Source organism: Neolamprologus multifasciatus, chromosome 18 (genome assembly GCF_963576455.1).
Source record: "Neolamprologus multifasciatus chromosome 18, fNeoMul1.2, whole genome shotgun sequence".
In the NCBI taxonomy this organism is placed as follows: domain Eukaryota; kingdom Metazoa; phylum Chordata; class Actinopteri; order Cichliformes; family Cichlidae; genus Neolamprologus; species Neolamprologus multifasciatus.
The window spans coordinates 33884384-33899390 of NC_140456.1; the positions used below are offsets into that span (position 1 = coordinate 33884384).

General features: G+C 40.3%; 1 protein-coding gene across 1 annotated transcript; it reads right to left on the reverse strand.

The window, feature by feature from the left end:
- Positions 1 to 715: 715 nt before the first annotated feature.
- On the reverse strand, positions 716 to 14399 carry LOC146498442 (tissue factor-like). Its single transcript, XM_085141125.1, has 7 exons — positions 14064 to 14399; positions 12826 to 12940; positions 6759 to 6848; positions 4627 to 4718; positions 4287 to 4465; positions 3703 to 3862; positions 716 to 1760 (listed from the first exon to the last, which is right to left on the reverse strand). Exons 1-7 carry the CDS (start codon positions 14128 to 14130, stop codon positions 1624 to 1626), a joined length of 840 nt encoding a protein of 279 aa, XP_084997251.1. The 5' UTR covers positions 14131 to 14399; the 3' UTR covers positions 716 to 1623.
- Between the last annotated feature and the right edge of the window lie 608 nt (positions 14400 to 15007).

Genomic DNA, 15007 nt, shown 5'->3' on the forward strand with positions numbered 1-15007 from the left:
GAAGGTTAGACCGTCCAGTTTCACGGCCGTTTACTTCCGGCCTACCTGACCTTCTGTGGACCCGGCCCACGTAGACCGCGAAGGCCGGGTCCTCAGGAGGATGCAGCCCATGAATTTGGACATAATCCCTTTTTAACAGGAGGAAACCTCCAGCAAGACCGGGCTCTGGGAAGGGCAGTCATGAGCCAGCACCAGATGTGGGGTAAAGAGGTGCGTAGTGAAAGGATCAGATTGGATTGATAAAGAATTTGGAAAAGATGTTTTATTAATTGTGCTTTGTAAGAAAGAATTGTTTCATATTTGTAACATTTTTACCTTCAGATATTCATAAATCAAAGACTATGCGTCACAGTTATCCTCTTTTTTCCTGTTCTGAGGCAATTCACAGACAATTTCAAAGACAAGGATGGTCAGGCAGGTAGGGAGCCAGTTCTGCTGTAGCGCCTTTGAATCTGGCCTCAATGTTACATAGTGAGAGCTGAAAAAAGGATCTGTAACTGCATCTACTGACACATGGCTCCAGCATAGGAAGCGCTGAATTCCTGGTGCTGGGGCCAGCTGGGCCCAACACCAGTCTTTGTTTACTGAAAATGAGTACAATGGATTCAGGACGGCCCACCAGCAGTGGCTGTTGGCAGAAGTATGAAATCAATGTTTCTGCTACATTTGTGATCTGAATGATCGATGAAAACAAGATGAGATAAAAGTAGTAAAGTAATCTTCAGCTTTTATTTAACACTATTTATAAACAAATAGAATAATTGATGGACCCTTTGTCTCCCCCCACTCGTGAGAAAATAGCTGCTAAATAATCCACTGTGTTCACTAACCACCAGTGGTGAATTATAAGACCTGGACATTCAAATCTGAAACATAATGGGTCAAAAAGAAGAAAAAGGCAAAAGATTTGGCTCAGACACACAAATATGTTGGAAAGTCTTCCTAAGTAACCGCTGACGAAACAGCACATCAAGCTGATGCAGATATGACAACAAAACAAACTTCACAGCTTCAATTACCAGCTGTTCATCCATCTTCTTCTACTTAACCACTTCAGGGTCACAGTGGGCAAGAGCCTAACCAAGGTGTAAGGAGAAATGACGGACAGACAGACAACCAAACTTCACCCCAATAACTTCATGTCTTTAAACTGTCAGAGTACCCAGAGAGAACCCACGCAGACATGACGTGAAAGGAAAGGCTATTCAAACTATTTGCTTTTTCTATAATCTTAAACCATTTAAACATGTTTTATAAATGAAGATTACAGATAAACTGTGATTGTGACTTAAGGATATATTTCAGTTACTTTAGAAAAAGAAATGTTGTTTAATGAAAATTACTCTACAGCCAATGAGCTCCATGCAAACTAAAATTGAGTTGGACGCAGGTTCCGCCGAAAAACAAGCTAATAAATGATGCCGTATCATGACTTTGATGTAGCAGACTGGTTTTCCTGATGTACCCGATGATCGCACAAATGAAAGGACAAACACTGGTGAATGTGAAAAAGTCTTTCACTTTCAGTGTCAACCAAATAAAGACCTTGAATATGAAATAAAGAAATAGAACCAAGGTTACAGTGTAAACTTGGTTTCAGAGAGCAAACTTAACCCAAGCACTTTACACTGGTGCTGATGACTGAGACGTTTGCAGAGTTTTGTTTCTCTGGCGACAGCAGAGGACGGTCGCCGTGACGATGACGATGAGGACTGTTAACATGATGAAGCCTACACCAACCCATGCTCCAACACTCAAACCTGCAGAAAGAACGAGGGTCACTGTTAAATAGACTACCTGAGCACTCAAAGTGCTTTATACAACATGCCTCATTCACACACACACACACATCTTTTCTTTGTCTAAGTGCTTTCTATCTAATATTCACACTCAGATGAATGCATCAAGAACAACTGTAGCTCAGGAGGTGGAGCAGGTCATATACTAATCAGAAGGTTGGTGGTTCGATCCCGTCTACAAGTGTCCTTGGGCAAGATGCTAACCCCGAGCTGCTCTCCGATGCATCTACTGGAGTATGAATGGCTGTGTCCCAATTCAGGGTCTGCACGCTTGAAGTACGCGCACTACGCGTACTACGTACGGTGCGTACGAGAAGTGCGGAAGTGAGAGGCTTGTGAAATGGGACGGTCTAGCCTTCGTCGCGCTGTTCAGGTTGCCTAGCAACCATGATACTAACCGCGAGAAACGTTACATACAGCTTTGTTTGACAGAAATAAAGGAGAAAAATGTTTTGTTGGTCATTCATTTTTGTCATGACATCACTTTGATTAGTTGAGTATCTGAGGCTGAAACCACAGGACTGTAAAACATGATTGTTGGGCTTCATTTCTGTACTGAACAGTTATTTCAAGAGTAGTTAGTAAATAACAATTAGCTCATGTTGTTCATGAGACTAAAGTCATCTCACTGTGGTAATGTAAATATAATATGGCCAATATTATAGTTATTGTCAGATTATTATGATATATATATATATATATATATATATATATATATATATATGTATATATATATATATATATATATATATATATGTATATATATAGGCTTTACAACCAAGTTAACGCTAAAAGTACAAACATCACTAGTGTCACATAACTTTGCCACATGTGGCCAACAGCAATGTTTTAATGTTCTTCGTTATTAAACATTCGCACATAATTAAGTGACGTCATATCCAGTACTTACTTTTGACAGTTCACTCTTTGGCCGCTCCCTTCTGCCGTATTTCGCGGCAAAATTATCCACACCGCCGCGCTATGAATTGTGGGATATATGGGACCACGAAGCGTGCACCGGACCACGCTTGATATTTGGGGAAATCGACGGCGCATTTGGAGTATGCATTTGAAGTACACTTTGAATTGGGACAGCCGTCGTCGCGTGGCGGTGATGTAATCGCACTTAAAATGCGTACTTCAAGCGTGCAGACCCTGAATTGGGACACAGCTAATGTGTGTGAGTCTTAGCTAGGAAGTGCTGAAAAGCATAGAAGTGAATGTGGCATGTTGCACTTTGAGTGGTCTGGGGGAGTAGAAAAGCACTTTATATAAATTATCGTGCCCGAGGATAGTTTGGTATGCATGCTGCAGCAGCCGGGGATCAAACCATGAACCTTCTGATTACTACATGACCCGCTCTACCCCACAGGAAATGTAGACAATCAGTGTTACCACCTACATGCTCCTTATTGTTTAAGACTGCAGATGTTGATGATAGTTACTGAATTCTGTGACAACAATATCCTGAGTGACATTAAACTTAAATCACATCCTGTCAGCCAGTCCCTCCTGTCTGAGAACGTTGTCACAGTGGATGACTACACATATTTGGCACAGATGTTCAACGCCCTCCTGTTTATACAGCACTCTGAGTACACTAGCTTATGACCCACTGAGGCTGGGTGTGCCGTCTCCTAATCTTGAGCTGTTGAGGCTCCAAGTGTTAACAACTATACTATAAAGCCAATGGAATCAAATCAAATCTGACAAAATACCAAATGAAGGTGTCTCAATTTCCAGCAGAGGGCAGCACTCTCCCTCTAATGCTGAAATACACTCGTTGTTTATTACTGAGTACTTTATGAGGAAGAAGCTGCAATTGAAACAACTAATAACAAATTTCAGCATGTATTCTCCAAAGCTGAAATAGTTTACAGAGTTGCATGTAGAATATGTGTACCTTGGTCCTGGGATCCTTCTGTGCACTGCTGCATGCTCCAGGATCCCTGCTGAGTGGCTTTGGGTCTGGATCTGATGAACGCTGCCACCATGAAGCAGTAACTCTCTCCTTCATCCAGCCCCGGTATCACTTTGATACTTGAGTTTGATATCTCATCTCTCTAAGGGGTAACAGGGGTAACATTTGACTGATGGTAAGACCAGGCACAGCAGAAAACAGCTAGCCTACACACACAATTGTTGTTCTTTATTTCAAATTCTTAGAGCTGCAGTTCTGGATTTTTAGAAGATGTCCAATTACATTGGTAATACTGACCAGTGTTGAATGAAACTAGCCATAGGCCCTGAATCTAAAGGCCCAGATGAACTTGTTACTAACTAACTAACCACTATGTGGGTGCCTATAGGATGGGCTGACCACACTAAGCAGAGAGGGACCCATAGTAAGGCCCATTGCTAGCCCATATTTGTCGTGTGAGCAAGCCTAACGTGGAGCACTAACAGAATTACATGACAAAGGTATAATTTTTTCAGCTTAACAACATAATTTCACTCATTTCACTTTTAGTGTTAACATCAGATTACCTTTCCTGTGCTTCCAGACTTGTAGTAGCGGATCTTATAATTAAGATCTTTTTTTAAAATGTCTCTGATGCTGAGTTGCTTCTTACGATAATAAATGGAGGTCAAAGGATCAGTGATGTTCACTATTACTCTTCTGTCATCCAATGGCTTCACAGTGAAACTCACAGCGCTGATGTTACCTGGGGACAGGACCAGCCAACAGTTATGCTGAGACTGCATGCAAAGGTTTATTCATGCGCTAAAAGTCAGTTCAGTTAGTTTACAACATCATTACTAGAGTGAGTTTTTGAGTGGATGGGTGCTCTGCTAAACATTTGTGTGTGTGTCATATATAACCTACTCTCTCTATAGGGATTGAACTTGGAAGATTGAGTGTGAGGGAGTTCATAGTCCATGTCCGTGATTTCTGTTAGAACATCAGCAGAGTAGACACTGTGAAATAGGGACACAAAGAATACATCTGCTTTGGAGGCACATTCATCTGCACTTACATGATACATTACGAGTCAAACGTTTGGACACAGCTTCTCATTCAGTCATTTTTCTTTATTTTCATGACTATTTACTAGAGGTGGGAATCACCATACATCCCACGATATTATCACAATACTTAACGATGATTAATGATGGGATCTTTTTTTATATGGCACATTTACACTAAACATTTTTTTCTATCAAATTGCTGCTTTCATGGTCATTTGAGGAAATAGCACAAGCTTTAACTGCAGTAGTTACCCTGAAAAAAACCTACACAAATAGTGTCACCAGTCAGATCTGAGTTTTCCTTAAAATAAGCTTTTTACCCACCACAATACATTTCTGCTGTAGCTGCACAGTGTCACATGACATTCATGGCCAAGGAGTTGCTGACAATAATTTAAAAAAGCTGTGCAGTCTGCTAGTAAAATGAAACAGGACAGTTTGCACAGAGAGGACTTCCTGCTCTCAAACTGATACAGATGTAACGCTGTCTGTGAAGCTGGATTTATCTGTAAGTATTGAACGTGTCATCAAATTCATTCTTAAAAATCAAAGTACTTATTGTTAGTTTAGTGTAGGAGTAATGCAACATACTCACATTCATATAGTATTTATTTATTTTTAAGCTTAACCAACACTTTATTCTATATATCTACCTTACATGCATTAGAGGTGGGAATCACCATACATCCCAAGATACGATATTATCACAATACTTAACCCACGATACGATATTATTGCAATTTTTAAAAATATTTTGCGATATTCAGATTCTGTACATAAAGGTAAACTTTATCAATATTCATTTTCTCTAATATCAAAGTCTCACACTCAGTCTTTCTCTCATTTCAGTTTGATTGTTGACAAACTGAACGGTTTGTATTACAGTCTAGTCCAACTTAACTGAATCAACCATCTGGTACAATTATAGCTATTCTGAACTATGCAGTTTATGAAAACTATGCAGCCCCTTCAGCAACTGAAGAATTTGAAAGTAAATTAAAACAAAATATAATTTTACATTAAATAAAAAAGTTTTAAACTTAATTAAAATAAAACATGTCTTAAATTAAAATAAGTAAACTGTCATGTTTATTGCTGCCAAAAACAAGTTAAACACATTTGGACAGTGAAGGAATGTCAGGATTCTTGCTCAGAAAAAGGATCAACATGCTCTGAAGTCAGAGCACAAAAACCTTTTTTGTAACAAAGTATCGATTTCTGCTGTCCCTGTATCCATACATTATTAGCAAACAAAATATCACCATGCTACACAGTATCCATTTTTTCCCCCACCCCTAGTATTTACATTGTAGATTCTCACTGAAGGCATCAAAACTATGAATGAACACATATAGAGTTATGTAGTAAACAACAAAGTGTGAAACAACTCAAAAGATGTATTTTAAATTCTTCAAAGTAGCCGCGCTTTGCCTTGATTACTGCTTCGCGCACGCTTGTCATTCTGTCGATGAGCTTCGTGAGGTCGTCACCTGAAATGGTTTTCCAACAGACTTGAAGGAGGAGATGATGAGAACTTGTTGACCTTTTTGACCTCATTCTGCCAACCTGATTTCTCCACAACACAACTGATGCTCCCAATCCCATAAAAACGGCAAGAAATTCCACAAATTACTCCCGACAAGTCACACCTGAGAAGCAAAACCATTTCAGGTGACGACACCATGAAGCTCACTGAGAGAAGGCCGAGGGTTTGCAGCTCTGTCAACAAAGCAAAAGGGTGTTTATCAATGTTTTTTTCTTGCTACATAATTCCATATATGTTGCTTCATATGATTTAATGTCTTCAATTTGTAAAGTAACGATAAAGAAAAACAATTAAATGAGAGATGTGTCCAAACTTTTGACTGGTAGTGTACATAGACACAGCACAAATATTGCTGACAATAAGAAAAAAATCAAAAGTAAGAGTCTAAAGTAAGCTTGATGTAAACCAGATGTGTTTAAGGGTGATGGAAGTGTTGTTCTTACCTATCCGAGGCGTTTAGGGACTGTGTCAGGTCACATTCTGATGCTGATATTTGGATGCAATTAGGACTTTCTTTCCAGTCAGCATCGTCACTGCAAGTCACACAGCAGTTACTGTCATTCTGACATGAACACAGTTTTTAAAACTCGATTGAAATGTTCAGCTTGACGTGTCTGGATTGTGTTTTTAGGCAAGCAAATATTTCCTCCTGTACTCATGATATATGCAAGCAATACATCAAGGTTAATTCACTTTTTCAGTTATTTATTTGAATCACTCTATCACTGACTGTCTGTAGCTGTGAACTCTTTCTTTAGGCTCTAGGTGTTCTTCCTCGATGACAGATGCAGGACACTTGAGATATTTAAGTATCTCTCTCCCTTGCCACCTTGACTTCCCATTGAACCCCGTGAGTTGATCTTGTTAAAGATGTTCATTAGAAACTAACACAGTGTTGTGTCAATTTAGGACCAAAGCTGGGAAGGCTGGTAAAGAATTGACCAGGTAATCCACGGGACAACTGCTGCCTAAGCGGAAACTGTTAGCTATCCCACGTGTGTCAGGAGAATGGCTGAGACGCATTTTCTCTCAAACTTAAATGTGCTGTGGGCCACTGCTGGCACTGTCATCTCATTGGAGGGCCACTTTAGTGTTCAAGTAGTACAAAAAAACCCAAACAAACAAGAAAACACTCACAAATATTTCCAGTTTTTTTTTTTTTTAATTTTAAATATTGTATAACAAGGTAAAACTGCAAATGTTTTTCCCCTAACTCTTAACCCTTTAAGACCTACCATAGAACCAAGTCCGCCAGAGCTTATATTATATGTTTACATGCTGTGGAGCCATTTTTGGGAGCATTTCAAGTTGCTATACATCAATACAACTGTTATAGCCCAGACTTTAATAATATGTATGCATTAAGTGCATAGTAATTATATAAATTGCAAAAAAGTGCAATAAACTACAAAAAAATTGAAAATCGTTTTTGTTTTTTTAACATATATTTCTAGTTAGAGAAATTTAAGAGGCTTATCCCTCAAAACTGTAAATACAAAAAAGTTGCACAAAATAGTTTCCCACCACAGGAAATTTATTTTGAGTGTCTTCATAGTTTTATTTTTGAAATACACCAATTTTTATACACTGCAGGAAAAATGAAAATAAATATTATAATGCAAATTTGTAAAAAAGCAGCATATGCATCAAAATAAACTATTTCCAGCAGTGCAATATGAGTCCTAAGCATCCCAGAAACGACACAGAAAGTCATGAAGTCAAACATAACTTTTAAAAACACCAGTATAGGCTCATGAGGCCCTGATGGTAAAAAACTACATTTCCGCGAAAATGACGTCACTTCCGGTTTTGGGCAGGTTCATGGCGGACATGCAAAAGTTCGCGCTGACGTCTATTCCAACGTAGGAAGTGTTATGAACAGCTGATCGGATCAGCAAAGCGTGTTTCTGGAATATTATGTTTTTGTTGCTGCAAGCGCTTTTTATGCAGTTTTTGCAAAGTTATATGTGGAAGGAAACTGTGACCGAGGACAAGCTGATGGCATAAGATGTAAGTACAACTCCTCCGGTTTCATATGCAAAAAAAATTATTGCGCTAGCTTACGTGGTTGCAGAGCTACCGGGATTTAAAAATAGTTACGCAAAACAGAGCGTGCTGCTCTGACCGGCTTTAAAGGGTTAACTAACCGAAGCCTTTCATTGAACTACCAGATAAACACACTGGTGCTCTCTCTGGTCAGGAGACGTGGCAGCACTTCTGCTATCATTTGCTCCTTATTGCACTAAAATCTATTTTATCTTCTTCTCCTTTACTAAAAGAATCTGAATGCAAATCTACACGCTGCCAATGGTGAGATGCCAAAATGTGTTTCATTGTTCTTGTAACAGTGACAATAAAGATCTATTCTATTCTATTCTATTCTATTCTTCTATAACTTTGTTCATATTTAACAAAATAAAAATGAAGACGTACGTTTGTACTCTCTGCTCGTATTGCTTTCATATTAAATCATTTTTTGCATTTTAAAGAACTTAGTTTAACTTTGCACTGAACAACAAACAAATCCTCCCTAACAAAAAAGTAACTTCAAGAGACAAACTGTGTTATATTTCTTCATGTCACTATATGGGCCAGAAGTAGGGGTGACGTGGGCCGCAAGTGGCCCCCGGGCCGCAAGTTTGAGACCCATGTTCTAAACACTGTGTCTCTGTGGCTTTCAAACCCCGAAACATACTGCACCAACAATTGGTCCGCCCCAACGATCTGGTCCCACAGCTCAAACAGAGTAATACACCAAACCTGTTCAAAGGGCCACAGCCTCCGACGGGCCCTGCCTGTGGCAGAAACACAGAGTAAAACAAATAAACCACACAACTGGTGAGATAATCTTTGAGAAGATTTCAGCTTTTTTTGAGGACAGTGGTCTGGATATGAAGCATGTCTGTACGCTTGTAAATGGACTGGTTTTTTATAGCACTTTTCTACTCCCACTGAGCACTCAAAGCACTTTACACAACTTGTGCATTCACCCATTCACACAAGCACTTTATCTAAGGTTTTAGTGCTTCTATCACTCCGATGGATGCATCGGGGTTAATACCCAACATGGGGTTAATATCTTGCCCAAGGATATTTGGTATGTAGGCTGTAGCCTGGGATCGAACCACCACCCTTCCGGTGAGTAGATGACCCACTCTACCACCTGAGCTACAGCCACCTTGTGACAGACGGGGCTTCATCCATGGCAGGAAAAGTGAGCAGTTTGGCTGTTGCACCTCAAACCTTTATTGCAGCAGATGGTGTTGTGTGCAAAGCTAAGCACGGAGCTCAAAACAACAATGGACAGTGTGATGGCTACAAGTAATTAAAGCCTCCAGCACTGCTTGTTCCACATGCTGCTCTCAGAAATGTCTGCTGAGCACCATGACCTGTTATTGCACCATGATGTCAGGGGGCTGTCCAAAGGCAGGGCACCGGAGCATTTCTGTGATCTCAAAGAGGAGATCACAACTTTCCCCTGCAACAGCAGGCAAACAAAAAGCAGAAACACATTTGAATTGCATGAGGAGAACAGCTTTATGACCAGTGTCTGCTTTCTGAGAGACATATTCAAAACATGAATGACCTTAATGTGGGACTACAAGGCAGAGGCAAAACTGACACCGAGCTCGTGGAACAGATGTGTGCACTCCAAGCCAGGCTGAACCTTTGAAAGAGAAGTTTTCTGGTCGATTGGATGGACTTTACGCACAAAGGTGATGAGTTTTGCCAGAGACCCATTTAGTGTTTTAACAGAAGGGGACTTAAGGAAGTGATTCCCTTCCACTGACGAGGGGAAGAAGACGTTTTGCACCAACGGATCTTTGGACCGATGTCAATACACACCAGTTCCCTAACATTAAGAAAGTATCAGTCATAATCTTCAATATGTTTGGGTCAATTTACACATGTGAATCAAGCTTTTTGCACATGAATGCAACAAAAAGCAGCTCTCGTTGCTCACTGACTGACAACACGCTTCACTATTGCCTTCAAAGGTGCACTGACACTTACGAGCCAAACGTTGCTGCTCTTGTTCAGAAAAAATGTCAGGTTACTGTAGACTTGTATACTGTTGATTTAAAGCCAACCTGTATTCCCTCAGTGAGCCGCAGTACATGTGTTCATATGTGTTACTGCTATGGGTTTGTGCACTGATAGCTTTGATAGGATTGATTGTTCTGTTAAATGCACTTTAAGATGTGTCTGGGTCACAAAAGTATGAACTTTATTTTGAAAGGGAATTGTCCAAATTTTTTATTTTTTTAATTTCAAATGTGAATAAAACAAAGTATTGCTACTAGCGCAGGCTCTCTTCAGCTATAGCTCATTTATATGTTTTTTTGTGTGCATGTGTGAAATGTCACAAGATTTAAAAGGGAAAAAATAATAATAAAAATAAATAAATAAATAAATAATAATAATAATAATAATAAACAACCTTTTTTCAATACATTTGTGTTGGTTTGAAACTTATCGTGATCTGCTGCTTACTGGCTGCTAAACAATATCTGGAGGATTGCCATGATTTACACACTGTGGGAAACCAAAAAACATCTGGATCCATTTCAGTTCACCCGTCAAACTGCTTGACCGATAATGCAATTTGAACGGGCCTTCACTCAGCCCTCACACACCTGGACAATAGAGCCTCATGTATCAGGATGCTGTTCATAAACTTCAGTTCAACATTCAACAAGATCATTCCACAGGAGCTCAGACATAAACTGGATCAGCTGGCGATCAGCGCCTCGCTCTGTAACTGGTTGCTGGATTTCCTGACAGGAAGACAGCAGCAACACCTCCAGCATACGAACGCTGAATACGGGTACTGGAATACATCCAGCAACCACGCTGCTGTCAGCGTCAAAGACTCCGACCTAAAGAAACACTTCAGTGTCTTCGATGTACTATTGCTGTGTGATTATTACTATTATTGAAGGCTGCATTACAACCTGCTGGCTGCAAATAATCACGTCACATCACGTGCACATCATCACACAACCTCTTCATCAGATTTGCAGACAACACAACTATAGGTCACATCAGCGACAACGATGAGACCTACTACCAGAGTTAAGTTACTAAAGGAGTTAATACTGGTGCAGTGACATCAACCTTTCCCTGAATGTGGAGAAGATTAAGGAGATCATCGTAGACTTCAGGAGAGCTCACACCGTGTATGCTCCACTAACCATCAATGGTGCTGCTGTGGAGAGGGCGAGCAGCACCAAGTTCCTGGGTGTGCACATCTCAGAAGATCTCTCTTGGTCAAAGAAAACAGCCTCACTGGTCAGTAAAGCCCAACAATGACTCGACTTCCTCCACAAACTGAGGAGGAGGAGCCTCAAAATACCCACGAGTTTAAAGGCGTCTTTGAGGGTCAAAATGTGGCTTTAGGTTAGGTTTAGGCTACGTGTCAGGGTTAGGCATTCATGCTTGATGGTTAGGGTGTGTGTGTGTGTGTGTGTGTGTGTGTGAGTGTGTGCAGTGTTGGGGAGTAACGGAATACATGTACCGCCGTTACGTATTTAAAATACAAAATATGAGTAACTGTATTCCGTTACAGTTACCGTTTAAAAAGGTGGTATTTAGAATACAGTTACTTTGTTGAAATAAATGGATTACACGGCGGTACTTCCCTGTTTCATATTGTGGCGGGTCAGGACTGTTTGGGTTTTGTTTGACAGCTACGTTCTGTTGTTCCAGGCAGCAGCGTTACGGTTGCCATGGTTACAGGGTGACGCTCTCTCTCTCTGTGTGTTTCCTGGGTGAAAGAGCGCCTGTTGTTGTTGTTGTTGTGCTAAGCTAACAGGCAGAATGCTACAGGTATAGCTCTAAAGAATGTAGCATCATGGGCAGTGTAGTCCGTGCTGCAGGGAGAATGGACTGCCATACACGTTATGTGTCTGTGAGCGAGGGAGGGAGAAAAAGGAAAAGTACGAGCTGTCATCGAGCAAAAACGGGAGCTGGAAGCATGTAAATATAATAATAACCACTGCAGCCAAGAAGAGAGCCTGACGAGCCCAGCTGTAAGTAAGCTATTAAGACTCGACTGTACACCGTGTTCGTGTTTTCCTCTGAAACAATAAGTTCTGTTGGAGCAGCCTTTCAACGCCTCTCTCTGTCTCTGCTAGCAAAGTTGACCCAGACAACAAAGTAAAGCTAGTTTTCAGCTACGAGCCGACACAGAACCCACCGTATTAGCCAGAGGTCCCTTTACTACGGTTCGGAGCCGCGGACCTTCAGTAACAGTAATAAATCACAGCAATAGTACATTCATGTAGTTGTAAACAGCATGATAATATATTAAGTAATCCAAAGTATTCAGAATACGTTACTCTCATTGAGTAACGTAACGGAATACGTTACAGAATACATTTTGGGGCATGTAATCTGTAATCTGTAATGGAATACATTTTAAAAGTAACCTTCCCAACACTGTGTGTGTGTGTGTGTGTGTGTGTGTGTGTGTGTGTGTGTGTGTGTGTGTGTGTGTGTGTGACTCACCCAGAGAACCTGACAGTGTATGTGTAGTCAGAGGGTGTCACACTCCAGCGGAGATGTGTGGTGAAGTCCAGAGACACCCAGTGCACATGTTGAGCTCTGGGTGCAGAGTTCACATCTGTGAACGAAATAAAACATCGTCAGTATTTTCAGTTTTCCATGACTCCTGCTTCCTGTTTTCTTTGGGTTTTTGTTTTTATTTTACAATAACTGAGTTGAATAAAGGATCTTAATAAACCATTTATTTTATTTATTTAAGCTGAGAAAATGATGACAACTCCCTCAACATCTTCATGATCAGAACCAAATTAAAGTCAGCGAGTCAGCAAAGGTCAAAAATGAGAGTTTTACATAACAGAAAGTTAAACATAAAGCGAATACATCTGTTAAAAACTGTAGTGGAAGCATATTTAGAAAATCCCCACATCTGTGCGCCGTAGACACCCTCATGGGAAGGTTAATGAGTCTCCATTACTAATACATTTACTCACAGACGCCTTTCAAAACACTCAAGTTTACAATACAAGCAATTCAATTACAAGTCACAGTATGGATCAAATAAAAGCTGGAAGATGTCGTAGAATTAAAAGTCAGTACAACAGAGTTTTCAGACGGAGAGAGAATCAATATTTCAAACATGGTGGGAGAGCTAAAGATGAGGGGCAAAGCTCTGAAGCCCAGAGGGGGTCAGATGAGCAGATGGCATGATGACAGTAAGCGAGAAGGAGGATCTCAGAGTACAGGAAGGAGAGGTGAGGCGATGAATATCACATTATTACACAACGGTACGTGTTCCTACCAGACGAATCTCAGTTTGTCACTGTTTAATTTAAGAAAATTAGCAAACAACCAATATTTAATTTTGCATAAGCAGTCAGTGAGAGCAAAACCTGATGGAAAGCTAGATGAGTAAGAATAAAAATGCAGTTTTCTTTCAAATGTGACCAGAAACCAACGGGACCGTACCACTGCTACTTTCTAAATATTCTACATTTCTATCAGATTCTCTGCAATATTTCAGAACATGTCTTAATCTATAATTGTTGGACATTTTACTGTATCATGATACCAAGCAGGAAACTTTAAGTCCTGTGTAAGATGCTTAACTCTTCTGTCTGTGTTCTCTATCAGGTGAAGTAGAGCCTGCTGTGTTTGAAGGACACTGGTGTCTATTTAAAATGTCTCACACCAGTCGCCTCTGTCTGTCTGTCTGTCTGTCTATCATGTGCTGTGTGTTTTACCTGCAGTGGTTACGCCGAAGGCAGACAGAGAGAGTCCCAGCCAAAGCAGAGTTTTTACCGTTGCCATGTTAGCACCAGCGAGTCCTGTCTCCGTCCTGATCTGTTAGCTGAAGAGAGCAGAAGGAGTTGAAAAGGCTCGGTGCTGCTTCCGTTCAGCTGCACACACAAGAGTAACGGGGTGGGGTATGCTGATCCTTCCCACATGTTTGCCTCAACATCGGGGAATGGGGGAGGAGATGTTCTCAAACAATTTGCTCAATCCGAACTGTTTCCCTTCTTATTCATCCCTTTACAACGTTTACAGGAATCGGACTGTGATCGTGCAGTGTGCAAACTTTTGCAAAAGAATGAATATTTACATTTAACCTGTCTTATCATGAAGTTCTTCTTTGTGCAAAGGAATTCGCCTGCACTCCACGGTCTGTCTGTTCAATGGTGGTTTTGTGAGGGCATGCAGTTTGATGCCCCGTTGCCTTGACAACTAATAGGCTTTGTGTGAGTGGTTCAGTTTTACTAACTTCTAGGTCGCCGGGAAACTTGTTTCTTTCTGGTTTCACTCAGCAGCAACGCACACTCAGTACATAGAAATACCACACAGTACAAAATAGGATGCATTATATTGTGGCTTCTGCAAAATGTGTGAATGCCTCACAGGCATTCACACATTTTGCAGAAACATTATGTTGCAGCACAAATACTATGACTTAGCAGAAATACAGTTGACTGATCTAGAAACATACAAGCACACATTTCTGCTATCATATAGTATTTCTGCTAAATCACAGTATTTCTTGAAAATCATCAAAGCATAGTATTTCTGGTAAATCATAATTTTCCTGCCAAATCATAGTATTTTAACAAAATTACAGTATTTGTGCTAAAACATGGTATTTCTGCCAAATCATAGTATTTATTTACTATGAGTTGTCAGAAATACTGTGTTT